The sequence below is a fragment of the Balaenoptera ricei genome, chromosome X (assembly GCF_028023285.1).
Source record: "Balaenoptera ricei isolate mBalRic1 chromosome X, mBalRic1.hap2, whole genome shotgun sequence".
Taxonomy (NCBI): Eukaryota; Metazoa; Chordata; class Mammalia; order Artiodactyla; family Balaenopteridae; genus Balaenoptera; species Balaenoptera ricei.
In genome coordinates, this window is record NC_082660.1 from 96869681 (window position 1) to 96889586 (window position 19906).

General features: G+C 36.9%; 1 protein-coding gene across 1 annotated transcript in view; it reads right to left on the reverse strand.

Moving 5' to 3' along the window:
• LOC132357162 (nuclear pore glycoprotein p62-like) overlaps nt 1-19906 on the reverse strand; it is a 78525-nt gene that overhangs the window by 45851 nt on the left and 12768 nt on the right. Inside the window, exons 4-5 of the mRNA XM_059910453.1 lie at nt 3578-3682; nt 1577-1675 (exon numbers count right to left, since the gene is read on the reverse strand). Of these exons, the coding sequence (XP_059766436.1) occupies nt 1577-1675; nt 3578-3682 (204 nt within the window). The remainder of the gene's footprint in view (nt 1-1576; nt 1676-3577; nt 3683-19906) is intronic.

The following is a 19906-nucleotide window of genomic DNA, read 5'->3' on the forward strand; positions in this document are numbered from 1 at the left end:
GAAGCAATGGTTTTGAGAATGAAGGTTCTATCACAGTCTGATTTTGCAAGTTACAACTTTGGTCTAAACTAAATACAGTCAACTCTATGTTATCTGTGTACTAAAAGGGAAGCACTGTTCTACAAATAATAGAAGATAATTGCATACCAAATTTGGATTTACATTTAAATAAATCTCATTCTGATGATCTTAAAAATCATTACATAAAATAGTGAGACCATCCTTTAAAAGATCCTACTATCCAATTTTCCTATCCTGTCTCTGATCAACAACTATGTATCTTACTCCATGCTAGGAATGGACATCATTACTTTCATAGACTAATGCGAAAGATGAGATTTATAACAAGCAAGCTTCTCTTAAAACTTGCTGATTATACCTAGGGCAGAGAATAATCTCAAATGGCTATAAATTTACAGATACAGATACCTGAAAGCTGCCCTACAGGGCTAATTTGTGAGATGAAGAATCTGAGCAAGTAAATATACTTGGGGAGAAGGAAAGGTGAGTAGGGGAGAAAAACAACTCTGGGTTGGGGGTATTGAGTTGAGACATATCTGATGGGGAGGTGGGTAAGTACATAAGGCAGTGGTGGATGGAATGGGGTAGTAGCAAAGGTACCAGTTTGCAGGAAGGAATCTTAGGACTCAGATAGGTAGGGGGTGAGTTACGGCAGAGTCACCAAAAAGCCTGCAAATTCATATTTCAGTGACTCCACCCACGACTGAAAGAATCAATTTTTTGTTCAGCACTTTATAAGGGAAACTATGTGTTATATTTTTTGCAAATATGGTTACTTATAAAATTCTCAAGCCATGCCCTTCATAATGCTCATAGGTTGGCCAGTTAGCCGAGTACACAGTAGAAATTCAGTTAAGTGTTGGTCATGCAAAAGATGGTTTACATCTCTGTTTAGGAATAATTATTTTAAACTTAACAGGGACTGACTTTTAGCTTATGACAGGTTTGAAGAAAGATTCATTTCAGTCCTAAGTAAACTTTTAAAAGTCAAAACAAACAAGACTTCCCTAAAGTGGAGTCTGACTTAAATGGTAGGTTTAAGTAGTAACTGACCTCTAACCACTCAGCTCACAACAGCTAAAAGGCAATGGATAACCAAGTTTTCTTTAATTTACAACCTAACTAGTGCCTAACTGGCAGAAACAAATTTAGGATAGGTCCACAGAAACTCCTGTAATCAGCTTAAGGAGAGGATCAACTTTAATACAGGTCGAACCTTAAATTAACTTTTAGAGAATAAAACTATGAATCCCAATGTACTGGGTCACTTTAAACAGTATGATCAATAATAAGAATTTTTAAGTTTCAGAGCTGACAAGAGTTTGATAGCAGCTTTGATTATGGTCATCTCAAAGAAGTAATCTCATTGATATCAACTGTCTCATTCTACCCTTTGGCAATTGTCAATACTGATGTACCTTTTGGATACGCTGGTGAGATGATCAAAACCTTCTTAGTCCTAGAAGCTAAGGAATACAACCTACTTACTGCTTTTGTTATGCAGTACATTTCCAGTGAGCATTCAAACACATCCCAGTAGTTCTAAAAATCTTACTAGATGCAACAGCAGCTGCTCCACCTGCTCCAGGGATTTTTAATCCAAATCCCAAAGTTGTACCGCCAAGCATTCCAGACAAAGTTGTAGGGGCACCAACTGCAGAGAACAACATAATATTACCTATTACCCTTTTAATCAAAAACAGTGATTGAAGAATTTATATAGGGTCTTTTTCATCTGAGTCCTTTAGTAACTTTGGCTAAGCCTCAAAAAACTACAGTCAATCCATTTATATTAAAAGTCCGGAAAAGGCATAGAGAGAGACAGAAAACAGATTAGTAGTTGTCTCGGGCTGAGAGATCTCACTGGGATGATAGAAATGTTCTAAAACCAGACTATGGTGAGAGTTACACAATTCGGTAAATTGATTAAAAATCACTGAACTATACACCCTAAGTTAATTTTATGATATGTAGATTATACCTCATTAAAGTTAACTTTAAAAACACTGTGGTCAAGATTTCTTTTCATTTTGTGGGCAAGGACATCAAAGACAGGAAAGAAAAAAAAAACCTGTCAAAAGTCAGAAGTCGGACTTCCCCAGTGGTGCAGTGGTTAAGAATCCGCCTGCCAGTGCAGGGGACACAGGTTCGAGCCCTGGTCCGGGAAGATCCCACATGCCGCGGGAGCAACTAAGCCCGAGTGCCACAACTACGGAGCCTGCGCTCCAGAGCCCGCGAACCACAACTACTGAGCCCACATGCCGCAACTACTGAAGCCCGTGCACCTAGAGCCCGTGCTCCCCAACAAGAGAAGCCACCACAATGAGAAGCCCGCGCACCACAACAAAGAGTAGCCCCCGCTCGCCGCAACTAGAGAAAGCCTGCACGCAGCAACAAAGACCCAGTGCAGCCCAAAATAAATTAATTAATTAATTAATTAATTTTTAAAAAAAAGGTCAGAAGTCAAGACTTTGATTGAAAATGGAATTCATTCAATAATTTTAACTCCCAACCTCAGACATGGTCATATTCACAAAATCTATTATACTTGAGAAGGATATTGCTTACATATATCAAAAGGTTTCCAGAATCTCAGTCATGTCTCAGGATTGGAACTGTATCTACTTGGAAGAAAATACAATTCAAGTGGCAACCTGCAATTTCAACTAATGTTCCACCTACGCCAACTGCACAAGGCAATGGGGATGGTGGCCGCCATTTTTCATGCTCAACTAGGCATCAGCAATTCCTGGCAAGTTTTATTCCCAGAAATGGTGACAGGCTCGCTATAACAGGGCTTTGGGAGGACCATATTACTGCTAGGATTACAATAACAAACTTTAATGATGAACATCATGGCACTGTGAAGATGCCGCAAAAGCACAAGCAGCTTATATGGACCTGTAAGAAAGAATTGCCTAAGATATATACAGAAGTCAATATTCTCACCATTTGTTATTACTCTACTAATGGAAGAGGTGTAGCAAAGAAGTTGGGGTTACAAGATAATTAACGCCCCACTTCTCAGCTCAAAGCATCCAGATGTTCATCTTTAAGGGGAGAGAACTGGAGACATCACACAGTGTCATTAAAGCTCAAAACTACAGCTGGTCCTTTTGTCATGTAACACTTCTGATAAGTAAAATATAAGGACTGCAAACCTGGTCTATATAGAAGAATAAAATACAGCAAGGCTCCAACATTTATTTCCCATTTTATCTTATTCACATGGATAATAAGACTTCTTCCCTTCAGACATACTTGGCAAAACTTCCACTCTTCCTATTCCCATTCACTTCAAAACATTACACTGTTAATGAATTATATGCTTAAAATCATCACTTGAAGCTGTAATAATCATGTTAATGTAAAATTCATAGCGAAAGCCATGACAATCAGGTTCTTAAGCAAAGCTACTATTGATATCAACAGTTACAAACGGGATCAAGCATAATGATAATTTATGAGACGTCAGAGATCCATAGCTTATACTGGCAAATTGAGTTAAGTGGCCTGATGCGAAATAATAGTATTTTCTTTGCAACCAGTAACTTACATGAGAGCCTAGTAGCAGCAGTGGAGGCAGAAGCAGTTGAAAATGAGGTAAACAGCATGGTGCTTGAACTAGTAGCGGCAGCAACAGTAGATGCTGGAACCAACCCTAAATTAAAGTAACAAGCAGAAAAATATGTCAATAAAAATAATTTTTAATAAGGAAAACACCATTATAACAAACTTCACTTATATGGAGAAATAACAACAAAGCAAGGAAAATCAAGTACCGTGATATTTAATAAATCTGACATAGTAAAATCCCGATTTAAAAAATAGATCATCAGTACTGCTTAGTATAGCCAGCCTTCTAGCACCATCATAAGAAAGAAACTCTACTAAAAAAGTAAGCAACCTAACAGGGGGGTCCACTTCCAAAATTGTGACATAAGAAGTCCTAGGGACCCATTCCCCAGTGAAGCAACCATAACTGGTAAAAAATATTTTTTTTAAAAAATTGAAATCTCTGGAAATTGTCCTGAAGGTACAGCAAATAAAGAAACATTTATTCAAGAAAATTTATTCAAGAAAATCTGCTAAAATTCAGTAATACAGGTGAGAGTCTACGGCATATGAATCATAACCCACGCTCTTCCCTCCATCCCCTTGCTCCCCTTGAGAGAAGCTACACTCCAGGCCCATAAGAACAGAAAGTTCCCAAGCTATATCCAGAAGAACTGACTTTATTTGAAACAGAGTATGAGGAAGTTCAAGCCAAAGGACTCTCTCGAAAAAAATAGAGATTTTGGTGGTAAGCAATTAAGAGGAAGTAAGTAGCTTCATGAGAGCAACATTTAGGCTGCAGGTCAGCCAGTTTAGCAGAGATAACCAGGGAAAGAGAAGGCTGAAAAGAGCCCTCCTGAGGATCAGAAAAATCAAGTACTGATACATGAATGAATCTTGAAAACATTATGCTAAATGAAAGAAGCCAGACACAGAAGGCCACATATTGTATGATCCCATTTATATGAAATGTCCACAAGAGGTAAATCCATAGACAGAAAGTATATTAGTGGTTAGCGGGAGCTGGAAAGAGAAGGTAATGGGAAGTGACTGCTAAGGGTTACAGGGTTTCTTTTTGCAGTGATGAGAATGTTCTTGAATTACATAGTGGTGATAGCTACACACCCTGTGAATATGTTTTTAAAAAAACACTGGATTGTACAGTTTAAAAGCATGAATTTTAAGATACATGAATTATACCTCAATTATGCTGTTATTTAAAAACTACATGATCATCTCAATAGAAGCAGAAAAAGCATCTGAGAAAATCCAACACTTTTTCATGATGAAAACACTCAACAAACTAGAAAGAGAAGGGAACTTCCTCAACATGATAAAGGGCATTTATGAAAAACCTACAGCTAACATCATGCTTAACAGTAAAAGACTGAATACTTTTCCACTGCCATCAAAAACAAAACATGGATGTCTGCTCTTACCACTTCAATTCAACCACACATTGGAAGTTTTAGCCAGGACAATCAGGCAAGAAGACGAATAAAGGATACCAGATTGCAAAGGAAGAAGTAAAATTATCTCTATAAACAGATGACATGATCATGAATACAGAAAATTCTAAGGAACCCATAAAAAATCTGGAGAAAAACAAATATATATTAACGCATATATGTGGAATCTGAAAAAACTGGTATAGACGATCTTATTTACAAAGCAGAACTAGAGACACAGACGTAGAGAGAACAAACGTATGGATACCAAGGGGGAAAGTGGGGGGTGGGATGAATTGGGAGATTGGGATTGACATATATACACTGTTGATACTATGTGTAAGATAGATAACTAATGAGAACCTACTGTATAGCACAGGGAACTCTACTCAATGCTCTGTGGTAACCTGAATGGGAAGGAAATCCAAGAAAGAGGGGATGTGTGTATACGTATAGCTGATTCACTTTGCTGTACAGTATAAACTAACACAATATTGTAAAGCAACTATACGCCAATAAAAAAAAATCTATTAGAACAATGAACAAGTTCTGCAAAGTTGCAGGATACAAGATCAATATAAAAATAAATTACAATTCTATATATTATCAATGAACAATCCAAAAATGAAATTAAGAATATAATTCCAGTTATGATTGTTCAAAATGAATAAAATAGTTAAGAACAAATCTAACAAGTGTAAGGCTTGTATCCATAAAAATAAAAAACATTATTGAAAGAAATTAAAGGCATCCTAAATAAAGGGAAAGCTCTCATGTTCATGGATCAGATAATTTTATATTGTTAAGATGGTATGGTAGACAGAAAAATGGTCCCCAAAGATGCCCACATCCTAATACCCAGAGTCTGTGAACATATTACTAACTTGACAAAAGAGACTTTACAAATGAAGTGAAGGTTAAGTAACTCGAAGAGGGAGATTATCCTGGATTTTCCAGGTAAGCAAAATCTAAGGACATGAATCCTTAAAAGTAGAGATCCTTTCCAGGCTGTGGTCAGAAGGAGATGGTGACTACAAAAGAATAGTCAGGGGACTTCCCTGGCGGTCCAGTGGGTAAGACTGTGCTTCCACTGCAGGGGACACAGGTTCGATCCCCGGTTGAGGAACTAAGATCCCGCGTGCTGCACAGTACAGCCAAAAAAAAAAAAAAGAATGGTCATAAAGATGCAAAGTTGCTGATACAAACGGCCATCTAACACTTGAAATCATACTCAATGTCATTAGTCATTAGGGAATTGCAAATCAAAACCACGACGAGATACTACTTCGTATCGACTAAGATGGCAAGAACCAAAAAGACATAATATCAAGTGTTGGCAAGGATATGGAGAAATTGTAAACCTCATGCAATGCTGATGGGAATGTAAAATAGTGTAATCTCTTTGGAAAACTGTATGGCACTTCCTCAAAGTGTTCAACATAAAGTTACCATATGACCCAGTAATTCCACTCCTAGGTATACAAACAAAAGAAATGATAACATATATCCACACTAAAATATGTACATGAATGTTCACAGCAGCATTATTCATAACAGACAAAAGATGAAAGGAAACAACCCAAATGAATATCAACTGATGAATGGATGAATAAAATGTGGTATATTAATACAATGGAATTTTATTTGGCCATAAAAAAGAAGTGCTGATACATGCTAAAACATGGATGAGCCTTGAAAACATGCTAAGTAAAAGAAGCTAATCACGAAATACCACATATTGTATGATTCTATTTATATGAAATGTCCAGAACAGAGCAATCTATAGAGACAGAAAGCAGATTCATGGTTGCCAGAACTGGGGTGAGAAGAGAATGGTCAGCGACTGTTAATGGGTATGATGTTTCTTCAGTGGGTGATGAAAATGTTCTAAAACTGACTTCAGTAATGGCTGCACAACTCAGTGAATATCCTAAAAACCAATTAATTGTGCACTTTAAATGGGTAAATTATGTGGTATGTGAATTATACAATAATAAATCTGTGAGAAAAAATAATAAATAGAAGTCTGGAATAAAGTTTCAGAAAACAGATTACCTGGACCCTTCTTGAAAATTTAAAATAAAATCTATAAAAGAAATAAAGCTAGAGAAATTAAGTACATAAAGACACAAATAAGATTAATTGGTTAATTGAAAACAAAGTTTATCTTTTCATCCTCACTATAGATCATTGCACACAGCACATGATAGTAAGTACTCAATAAATATTTATGCTGAATTGAGCCAACCTTTTCCAGACTCCAATACGTAATTACAGATATTCTTCTCCCTTTTCAAAAGGAAAAAGTGCTTAATAAGTAACTGCATTTGAATCTGTTGCTACCTGTATCCAACTGTTGAACAATTCATGACAATATATGATGTAAGACTCTGCTATCCAAAACATCTAGGGCCACCGGGGGTTTGGGGACAGGGGGGAGATGCTAGGAAGGAACCGGGAACATTACCACATACCTCCAACTATTTAAAATATGTATCATGGAATATCCCTATGTTTCATTTAAGAGAAGCACCACATGTATACTTTTAAAGAAATAACCAATTATAGCAAAGGTGTTTTAATATTTCTAATTCAATACCTACCAGTGAGGCTAAATTTTTATCATGGGTTTAATGGCTGCTTTAATTTCTTCATTCAAAATTGCCTATTCATGTCATCTGCCCATTTTCTCATTGGAGTATTGTCTTCTTATTACTGATTTTTAATAAAAGTATTATATATATATTGAGGCTATTTAGTCAAATGTTGCAAATATTTCCTAATCCCAGTTTGTCATTTGCTTTCTTGATTTTGTTTTTATTTTTTATGTAGTCAAATCTTTCCATTGTTTTCTCCTTTATGGTTTATGTCTCCGTATCATGTTTCAAAATTCCCTCAAACATATAAAAGGTGTTCGACTTCACTTTTAGGAGAAAATCACAAATTATAACTACCTTGAGAATAATTTCACCTAACAGATGGGAAGAAATAAAAAAAACTGGTAACACACTCTGTTTAAGGACACTGTGAAGAAATGGGCAGCCTCCGAGATTTCTAATGGGAGTGTAAACTGGTATAACCCCTATGCAAAATAAGAGGCCAATGTTTTAAAAATTACAAATGCATCTATCTTTTGAACCAGTAATACTTCTTTTAGAAATTTATCCACAAAGATATACTTATACACCTGTAAAATGACATGTAAAATAAGATCCATTGCACCACTGTTTATATTAGCAAAAGAGGAAACAACCCAAACGTCCACAAGCAAAGGGCTAGATAAATTATAGCACATCCAGACCATGGAATTCTATGATGCTATAAAAAATACTGAGAGAGCTCTCCATATACTGATTGATGTGAAAAGAGCTACAAAATGTTTAAAATAAGTGTATAAAGTTTTACGTTTAAAAAGCAAGGTACCGAATAATGTGTAGAGTATACTCTCATTTATATTATTTTTTAAAAAGGCAGAGGGCGGGCTTCCCTGGTGGCACAGTGGTTGAGAGTCTGCCTGCCAATGCAGGGGACACGGGTTCGAGCCCTGGTCTGGGAGGATCCCACGTGCCGCGGAGCGGCTGGGCCCGTGAGCCACAATTGCTGAGCCTGCGCGTCTGGAGCCTGTGCTCCGCAACAAGGGAGGCCGCGATGGTGGGAGGCCCGCGCACCGCGGTGAAGAGTGGCCCCCGCTTGCCGCAACTGGGGAAAGCCCTCGCACAGAAGCGAAGACCCAACACAGCCATAAATAAATAAATAAAATTAAAAAAAAAAAAAAGGCAGAGGGCTAGGAATATATATTTTTATTTGCTAGCAAATCCATGAAGAAACTCTAGAAGGATACACACAATTACAGTGGTTAGCTGAATAGAGGGGGTGGGGAAGGGGGGAGGGAGTAATACAGGGTAGATGGGGGCAGTATACTTATTTATACTATTTTTATAGTCTTAATTTTAAATCATTTGACAGACTATATTATATATTTTAAAATTATACTTAAATAAATGGTCCTCTCCCTAACCCAAGAAATATTATTTACACATTTTCATATTCACCTATGCTTTTAAAATATTTATGGTTTCATTTTCTACCTTTAATTCACCTAGTATTTCTTCCAGTTAATCTTTTTAGGCAAAACATAATCCCCTTCCCCCAAATCACCTGGCTAGCCAGCTACTGCAATTCATTTGTTCAATACTCCATCCTCTCTCCCAAGATTGGAAACATCATCTTCATAAACCCAGGTTTGATTCTGTTCTTTAAAATTTTTCACTGATTTTTCTTTCTATCCCTGGTCCACAAGAGTTCCAATTATTGAAGCACTAGAATTCATTTATATTTTATACTAAATATTTTAAACTTAGAGTCAGAGAATAAATTTACAATACATTTTCATATATTTTTCTACAAGGACACTATCATTACTTTTCTTAAAAAACAAGAGACTAGTCTCATGCATTTATCCCCTTCATTTAAACTCTAGAACCTTGTCAAGTCCCTCCTTCCTTTCCTTCCCCCAAAGACTCCCATTGTGGTTTTATAAGAATGTTAAACGTGTTGATTAATTTAGAACTAAATGACATTCCTATACTGTCGAGCATGTGTATTCTTCATTTATTCATGTCTTCTTTTATATTCCTCAGTAAAATTTTATGGTTATCTTCATATAGGTCATGCACATTTTTAAAGTTCATTCTTAGGCATTTCATAACTTTGGTTGAAATTGTTAATGGGAACTTCCTCCATTATATTTCCCAATTACTATTGTTTAAACATGGGAAAGCAACTGTTTTTTGCATTATTTATTTTGTAACTGACTGTATTACTGAAATCTCTTCACTAGCGCTAACTAAATTTACACTAGAGTTATGCCCATATTTTAAAGTCTTGATCATCTGTCTCAGATACTGGCATAATTTCAGGGGCCTGACCTTAAATCACATACCCAGAGGTAACTAAGGAAACAAATGCCATTTAATATGATGTGCTTTTAAGCTAAAGGAGCCTTACTCTTAAATAAGGAAGGGTTTAAAAGACAAAGTCTCATTTTCCTAATCATAGGACTAGAACAGGGTTTTTCAACATGGCACTACTGACATCTTGGGCCGATAATTCTTTGTTGTGGAGGACTGTCCCATGCTGGGATTTAAGACATGCATATTTGGTCTTTGTACCCTTTCTTGGACAAAGATCCTAAAACCCTTGTAACTTCCTAAGTGAGAAGAGAGATAGAAGCATCTTTTGTTATAATATTTGGGTTTTGTCCCCAGTTTCAGAAATAGCTCCAAGAGCAATAAAGGTGAAAGGAGCCTCTTTTGTTATTTATTAACAAGTCCCTTTCAACCACACCTGATTTATGTCAATGAGGTGAACTTTAGAAAGCCCCTAAGGCTGAGAGGCTGGTTACCAGAGGAACCAACCAAGTGATTAGAGGGTTGGGGCTTTTAGCCTAACCCTCTGACGTCTCAGGAGAGGAGAGGAGCTGGAGATTGAGTTCAATCAATCACCAGAGGCCAAAGATTTCATCAATCATGCCTACATAATGGAATCTCCATCAAAACCCTAAATGAAGGGGTTTGGAGAGCTTCTGGGTTGGTGAACACACGGAGGTGCTAGGAGGGTGACATGCCTGGAGAGGACATGGAAGATCTGGGCTGCTCCCTCATACTTTGCCTCACGCATCTCTTCTATTTGGCTGTTCCTAAATTGTATCATTTATAGTGAACCAGAAATTTTAGGTCAAGTGTTTCCCAGAGTTCTGTAAGCTGTTCTAGCAAATCATCCAACCCGAGGAGGGAGGGGTCACAGGCACCCCCAGTTTGTAGCCAGTTGGTCAGAAGTACAGGTGACAACCTGGGACTTGCAATTGATATCTGAAGTGGGGGATAGTCTTGAGGAACTGAGCCCTTACCCTGTGGGGTCTGTGCTACCTCCAGATGGTGAGCATCATAGCTGAATTGTAGGACACCCATTTGGTGTCTGGAGAGTTGGAGAATTGGTTGGTGTGGGAAGAACCCCCATATATTTGGTGACAAAAGGTTGTGTGTTGAGGACAACAGAATTTTCCTTTATGTGCACTGCAAAGTATTTAGCAGCATCTCTGGGCTCTACCCACCAGATGCCAGTAACACTTACCCAGTCTGGACAACCAAAACTGTCTCCAGATACTGCCAAATATCCTCTGGGAGAAGGGGCAAAAATCGCCTCCAGTTGAGAACCACTGGACAAAAGGAAGGGCTCAATATCATAATTGTCTCCATCTAGTGCTGTAAGGCTAACAAAATAAGCCTTCATTCCTTCATGTTTAAGAACAGAGGAAAATGTCAACTAGCTTAATAAATTGTTAGCCATAGAAAATAGGCATTTTTTTTTAACAGAATGGGGGAAGGTGGCCATACACTACAAGATAGTGGGGCTTGCTACAGTAACGGAATGGTGATACTAGAAGAAGAAAGGACAGATCAATAGAACAAAATAGGAAGTCCAGAAGCAGAACCAAGCATATATAATAATTTGGTGTACGAGGAAGGCAGCAGCTCAAAATCAATAGGGAAAAAATGGCCATTTAATGAAATACTATGGTTTAATTCACTAATCATTTAGAAAAAAGATTCCTAAAAATATAATGGAATTCTAAAAATGTTCAAGTAATCAATAGGAAGGCAGGAAATTCCTAAAAATATAAACCATAAAAGAACAAAAAGAATTAAGAATCCTAAGGTGAAAAAGGTCTATACAAATAAGTCCAGAGAGAGAAACTCAGAAGAATGAGAGATTTGACAACATAAAAATCTAAATCTTAAGGATTTCCATTTCCAGGAAAATGTACTTTCCCTATTCCTCCCGCTACGTACGGCTAAAACCCCTGGACATTATATATAAAATAAACAAGAAAACCCTGAAAGGTGGCGAGAAGGCAAATCAACTAGGGATCTTGAGACCCAAGGAACATTATGGTAATGAATTCCATAGGTTTTCTTTCTGCCTCGTATTTCCCAGGCTTGGAGTTGAATAGGTTGGCCAGCCAGAAACAACAATGGGTATAGAAAAACAAAACAAAACCCAACAAAAACCTGCTCTCTAGACAAAAGACAAGAATGGGGCAGACCAACAAGACAGAAAACTTTTAGACAATAACCAAACATCACAGAAAAAAGTGTGGTCCCACTCCCTACCTATTCCAGAGAACAGCAAGTGAGGAACTTAAACTTCCACCATTGTGAGGCTATAACGAGGTGTCCCAGTACCCCAGCCAGGATGGTATCAGAGAAGGTCAAGTAGGGAGCCAGGATGTTATCTCTGCCAGCAGTTAATGACCCATGTCCTCACAGTGTCAGTGGAAACCACATCAGGAGCGGGAACTCCCACTCCTGTCCAGCAGTAACTAGGAGACCCTTGCCTTGGGTAGCAATGGAGACCGACTGGGGAAAATGAAGTTCTACTCCCACCTTACAGTAACACAGCGAAACCCTTCTGTCTCATGCCAGAGCAATGTCAAATAAAGCCAGTTAAAGCAAAAGTCTTGAATCTGATTCAGAGTCTCATAACATAATAAGAAAATGTCCAGGTTTCAATTAAAAATCACTCTTCCTACCAAGAACCAGAAAGATCTCAAATGGAATTTAAAAAGACAATACCAAGATGATAGAAATGTTAGAATTGACAAATATTTCAAAGCATCCATGATAAAAGTGCATCAAAAAGAAATTATGAACACACTTGAAACACAAGAAAAAATACCCTTAGCAAAAAAAAGAAAAAGAAAAGAAATGAAAATCTCTACAAAGAAATAGAAGAGCCAAGTGGAAATTTGAGATAACCAGATAACCAATAACCAAAATGCAAAGCTGAAGCCAAGCAAAAGGACTCAGCAGCAGAACAGAGGGGATAGAGACAAGAATCAATGAACTTGATGACAGAATGATAGGAATCTACACCAAGACACTTAATAATTAAATTTCTGAAAACTAAAGACAAAGAAGAAATATTGAAAACAGCAAGAGAAAAATGTCATCTGACCTACAGAGGAAAAATCATTTGAATGACAAATAGTTACACAAATTGACATCCCTACCATGGAATACTATGCAGCAATAAAACAAACAACTGACACACACAACAATCTGGATGATCTAAAGGGAAATATACTGAGTGAAAAAAGCCATCCCCAAAAGATTACATACTGTATGATTCCATCCATATAACGTTTTTGAAATAACAAAATTATAGTAATGGAGAGCAGATTAATAGTTGCCAGGGTTAAATAGAGTGTGGGAGCAGAAGAGAAGTAGGTGTTGCTATGAAAGGGCAAAATGAGGAATCCTAGTGGTGAGAGAACTATTCTATATCTTGACTACCAATATCAACATCCTGGTTGCAATACTGTACTATAGTTTTGCAAGATGTTACCACAAGGAGAAAATGGCCAAAGGATATGTGGGATCTCTGTATCTTTTCTTACAACTGCATGAGAATCTACAATTATGTCAAAATAAAAAGCTTAGTTTAAAAATTTTAAATCTTTTAATATCTATAAAACTAAGTAAAATAAAACTGAAACAAACTGGGGAAAATACTTCTTTTTGGGGGGGAGGGGAATTACGTCTTTATTTTCACTAACGTCTAGCAGAAACTGAGCACTTTCCTTAGTTATAAAGGTAGGCAACAAACCACGTAGGTTAGTAGTACCTGTGACTTTGTCACCAACAGAAATCATAGGTACAAAAATACTTCTTATACAAATATCAAAGGGTTAGGATATTGCAACTGCATATAAACGAGAAAAAGATAAGCCCCATATTAGAAAACTGAGCAGGGAATTCCCTGGTTGTCCAATGGTTAGGACTCCACACTCCCACTGCCAAAGGCGCGGGTTCGAGGGCCTGGGTTTGATCCTTGGTTGGGGGAATTAAGATCCCGCAAGCTGCATGGTGCGGCCAAAAAAAAAGAAAAAAAGACAGAAAACTGAGCAAATGATACAAAAAGGGAATTCATTCAATTTCCCTCTCTCTCTCACACACACACACACAAACACACGAAAAAAACACAAATACAATTAATCAATCATTTGAAGAGAAGTTAGCCTTACTACTAATAAAGGAAAATGTAAATGAACATGAGGTTATGATACTATTTTCAGTGTTAAACTACCAAAGCTTAAAAAACAAACAAACAAACAAAAGGGATAATATCCAACATATTTAACACTGCGGGGAAATGTATACTTTCATAAAAACGACAAAGATAGCCAACATTTATTGAATACCTATTATATACATGTCAGACAAGGTTGTAAGCACTTTAATTATTTATATTCACTTACCTACCTAATCCTCACAACAACCCTACAAGGTAAAATGCTGAGCACTTATTGATGAGCAAACCAAGCATTGAGAGGTTAGAGTAACTTGTCCAAGGTCAGAGAACTAGTAAATAACAGAGCCAAAGTTCAAACACTTATTTCCTGGTTGGTTTTTTATTGATAACAGATATGTATTATTTGTAATATCAAAAATGCATTTGTACACAATTAAAATAATGCCCCCCAAGGTAGTGACCAAATATTCTAGCTTCATAATGATTTTAATGCTCCACTTCATCTCTTTGTGTCCTACAATGCCATACCAACCAATCAAAATTGGTTACATTATCACTACTAAATACAAATTATAAATAAGTTGTTTGTTATCTATAATTTTAAAAATATTTTACCTTTTTGGTTGTTTCCAAAAGCTCTGAAACCATTACTATGAATATGTAATTCAATAAAATATACCATAAAGTAAAACGTATACAATATCTCACTCAGTGTATTTCTCAAGCTCTAAAATATCTGAGGCATCCACAGTAAAACCAAGCTTATATGGCTTATAAACCAGTACTTTTTATTAACTGCATTTTGGTTTAGAAAGATCTTAAATGTCTTCTCATTAATGTTCAATATAGGTTAAATGCATTTTACTGAATCCTACTTATTTCGAAACTGGTAACCCATGCATGTAAAATGTCTCTACTAGCCAAAATATTTTACCATTCCCCAACTATGCCATATAACTCACTTATTATTACGTTATTAATATTCTCTAAAATTTTTATACTACTCCAAAAATATTCTTTCCTGTTTTACTGTACCTCCTGATAAATTTCATTTCAGAAGTTTTATTTTAAAAAAGGAAAACAGAACATATCAACAGAGTGTGAAAAAAAAATACTTGGTAAACACAAGCATTAAACAGTTGAACGAAACATTTCAGTGTAACTCTATTATTACTAGAGGCCAATTTGTCTAGACTATTCATTCTCAGAAGGGTGTAACTTTTCCCCCAAACAAACATTCCTTGGTTCTAAACCTAAAACTGCAAAACCAAAAGGAGCAGTTTAGATTTAATTTCTATCACATTCATCAATAACACTAACCTCCAACAAGAGAAGTCAGTCATATTCGGATGAATCAATCAAATAAGAATCTCAAAATCAATCTTGAATACTGTGCTTCTCCATTAGAGAGGAGAGTTCAAACCTTACCAGTTTGGTGGACTGTCCACCACGGTTGAAAGGAGTAATTGATTGTGTAGCAATCGTTCCACTAGACGTCCGAGTAGCAGGAGTGAGGGGTAATCCTGCAAACGCTGTTGGTTGAGAGGCGTTCCCCATCAAGACAATATTGAAATTGGTGCACCCAGTCTGAGGTGCACTTCCACCAATGAACGAGAACCCTGCTGCAGACTGAGTAACAGAGCTAGTAGTAGAGCCAAAAGCAAAAGGAGTGGATGCTGTCCCCTGGTGTGATAGGGCACTGCTTGTTACAGCATTAGTACGGGTGGTGGCACCCAGCTCAAAAGCCCCTAGAATCACTGTAGGTTGTGTGAAAGCCCTGTTGCCCAAGTTTAATTTTATTGCATTTATTCTAAATAGAAAAAGGAAAAAAATCAATATAATAGTTTGCCGCCACATTAAATGGCAGCTAGATAACATAGCTCCTGTCAAATTAAGTTTTATAACATTTTATTCCATAGGTTATTTCATCTCAATGCAGAAGGAAAGATAACCATATATTAATACAGGAATACATGTACAGAGCTCCCTATTCACTCATCCACAGGTAAAGGTTTCCTAATTTGGTCTACTTTAAGGAGAACAAAAGTTTTAAAGGTTTTGGTGGGGAAGGAGTAGTTCTGAAATTTTTATTTTCAGTACAGACAACAGAACTTACACTTCTTCTACCAGTCTGGCAGACTTTATTAAAAATATAATTTTTAGTTTTAGACACTGAATCACAAAGTCACGTGAGGCACCCCTTTAATAGAGTTTCTAGAAAATTTTAAATGTATTTCATGACCCACGAAAAAAGTGCTTCAGTTTTAAATTACCCGTCCTAAGAAAGGTTATTTAACACTCAATTACAGGTTATTAGATAACTAACAGTATAGGGGAGAATTCCAGAGGGAATAGCTTTCATCAGGCTATCAGGTGTTACTGAAAGAAAGGGCTGGATCCAACTGAATTCACATAGAAAGGCATTTTTAAAAATGCTCCCTTTAAAAATTCTGAGATGCAGGAGGGAAGACTGTATATCCAAGGTCATTAAAATGATCAATAGACAAAGATCTCTCTAGAGAGAGACATTTAATAAGCAAGCAGTCTAATTTCAAGATGGTATATGTTCAAAACCCAGTGAGTACTCTTCCTATGGCTCACAAAAAATGAAGGGATACCACAGATCAGAACTCAATGTGCCTTGTGTCTCAAATCAGAAATGACTTCAATTTATAGGACTACCTTGGGAATGAGTAGCATAATTCCTAATAATTGACTTAGAAATGCCACACCATCCTTTTACCCTTTCCATACTCCGAATTGAAAGTTTGTCTTTGAAAGATGATTACCTTTGTAGCCACTAAAAGAATCAAATGGTACTCTTCTTACCCTAAGGAAATCCAGTTCCTACTGGGATAGGAGTTGATGCAACTGATCCTCCAAAGCCGAATCCTGTATTCTGCCTAGCTGGAGTTGTGTTACAGAGTGAGAACAGGCCGGTAGAAGATGAACTTCTAACTGGGTGGAATGGAGTCCCTAAGTTAAACCTCCTATACTAGGTGTAGAAAAAGTAAACTCTGTAGCTAAGTGGTTGTCTCTGCAGAGCCAGAAGTGAACCAACCGGTAAGGGCACCAGTTCCTCCAAAAATAAACCGGCTCCTGACTCCAAACCCTAAATGGGGTTAAGAGAGGAATGGAAGAAGAAAATTTTTAGAGATCTCAACGAGACTTCCAAGTCAAGACGGTAGATGGGAGCCACACTGGAATCACTCTCTTATACTCCAAACTCCAAGAAATATCAGTTCAAAAGCACTTACTAAAAACACTTTTTAAAAAATACAGAGTTTTTTAAGAAAAAAGACAGGGTCTTCCCTGGCAGTCCAGTGGTTAAGACTCTCTGCTTCCAATGCAGGGGGCACGGGTTCGATCCCTGGTTGGGGAATTAAGATCCCACATGCCCCACGGCATGGCCAAAAAAAAAAAAAAAAAAAGAAGACAATTTTTCAGGTGCCAGACAGGGAATTCATATCTATGAGCAGAGGGTGAAGCTCCTTAGCCCAAGGGGGTGACTTGAATGAGATGTGTGCCCTAAAAGCTGGAAATATGCTAGATTGTGGGTAAATTTGAGGCCACAGGGTAAGGTCATAGGCTCCTCAATCAGCAGAAACCTAGTGGAGCTTATATCTGGGAAATCTCTATAGGAGAATGCAAAGGCAATGGAGACATGCTGGAACCCCAAGCTGGTACAGAAGATATACACAGACGGCTCAAATTCAATTTACCTTTGTGGTGTGGAAACTTCAAACTAAGATGGTAACATAAAAACACTAATTAGGAGCTGATGAAACCTTCAGGGCCCAGGCAGGTTGTCCATGACATCACTTATCAGAGATATCTCCACTTCCTAGGTCACCCATGATCCAAAACACCCCGAGAAAATTAACTCAAAGACAAGAACTACAAAACGTCTAAGTAGTCTATAGACCTGAAAATTGAGGAAATTCTCACCTAAGGAATTAGAGGTGATAGAGCAATATGAATGGCACATTAAAATGTTTTATATGTTCAAAGAGCTCACGAAAGAAATAGCATCCATAAAAACAAAGAAGTGAATGTGAAAAAGAACCACGGAGAAATCCAAGAAACGGATACAGTATTAGAAATAAAAAGGCTCAAGGGATAGATTTAAATAGTAGACTAGACACAGTTGAAGAGGAAAAAAAATCATTGAACAGGAAGAGAGAACAGAAGAAAAGAATCTGCCAGAACACAGGGCAGATAAAGTGATGGGAAAGAAGAGAGAAATTAAGAGATAAGGAGAAAATAAAAGAGAAGTTTCAGTATATATCCAGAAGGAATGTCAGAAGGAAAAAAATAGAATGGCAGAGACATTATTCAGAGTTAATAAATGAGTTTGCTAGAACTGAAGAAAAATGAGTCCTCATATTTAAAGCCACCAAGTGCAAGCAGGCAACTCCTCCCACCACCATACACACACACACACCCTTTATATTGAAACCCTAAAATATTAAGTATAGAGAAAAAAATCTGAAAGTTATCAGAGAGAAAAAATCATTTACCTAATAAGGAGTAACAACCAGGTTGACATTTGGCTCTTCATTAGCAACAGTAAATGTTAGAAGAAGATGGAATAATATCTCTAAATATCCCTTAAAGTGTTAAGGGAAAATCACGGTGTACTTACCATTCTATTCCAGTCAAGATTTCTAAAACGGGATGCGACTAACAATCAGGTTTTACACAATAGCTCTGAAAGGCAATTCTAAGAAATCAGTATCAAAAATATTTCATCAAAGTTATGAGCCCCATTACTTTATACACCAGTAAAAAGGCAAAAAAAAAACGAAAACAAAAAAACCAACACCAACCTGTTACAGTTCCTTATCATCACTTAAATTTTTTACTTTTTGAAAGAGCTCCTTTCAATGTAGACACAGATTTTAATCAAACATGCATATATTAAGAAAAAAATATTCAGAATCCAATTTTCCACTCAAATTTCTTAAAGTCTTCTGTGCCACCAGGAGCTGCAGCAATTGTTAACTGTTGTTAACAATTGTTAACACCAACAACAATTGTTAACTGTTGCTACAGCAATTCTTAAAAGAACTCATAAGAGAACTAAAAGCCATTTTTGCTATGCTTTCAAGCCAGCTTTGCAAATATGTAGACTAGCCTCCTTTTGTCTCCCACTTCAGCATAATCAATAACTAAACCTGATTAACCATCTTTTGCATTCGCTCCCCACAACCATTGGTTTCTAGGAGTTACAGGTGATCCCCTATTATCTCTGGGATTTTCACCCAAGATGCCCATTAGGCAGGTTTTGATCCTAGACATTTTGATATTAAATGTGCATATGGAAACAACTATGACATCACAACTGCCGCCTAGCCAAAAGGGATTGTAAGATACCATCAACTGTTAAGACTCATTTCAATTGCAGAGATGTTAAAATATGGAAAACTATACCTCTTAGAGTTGATAAAATACAGTATCTTGAGTAGTGTTCGTGTCATGGTTATAAGTGAACACCTCCCCAAGACTAACTCTGAAGGACAATATTTATCTAAATGTGTTAATATGACATGCTTATTTTAAGTCATACACATCTTAAAACGTTTAAAATGTGAGCTCCAAAGGGTGATTTCAGTGGTATAATAACTCAGTCCTGGAAGGCACAGAAAGAAAGGCATTCCGGGCAGAATAAGAGCCCTTGCTGTATTTAGTCTTATATTCCCAAGGGTACCACACTCCTGAGGTTATAAGCATTATAAATTATATTATAATAATATTATATTATTATGTTATATAATTATATATTACAT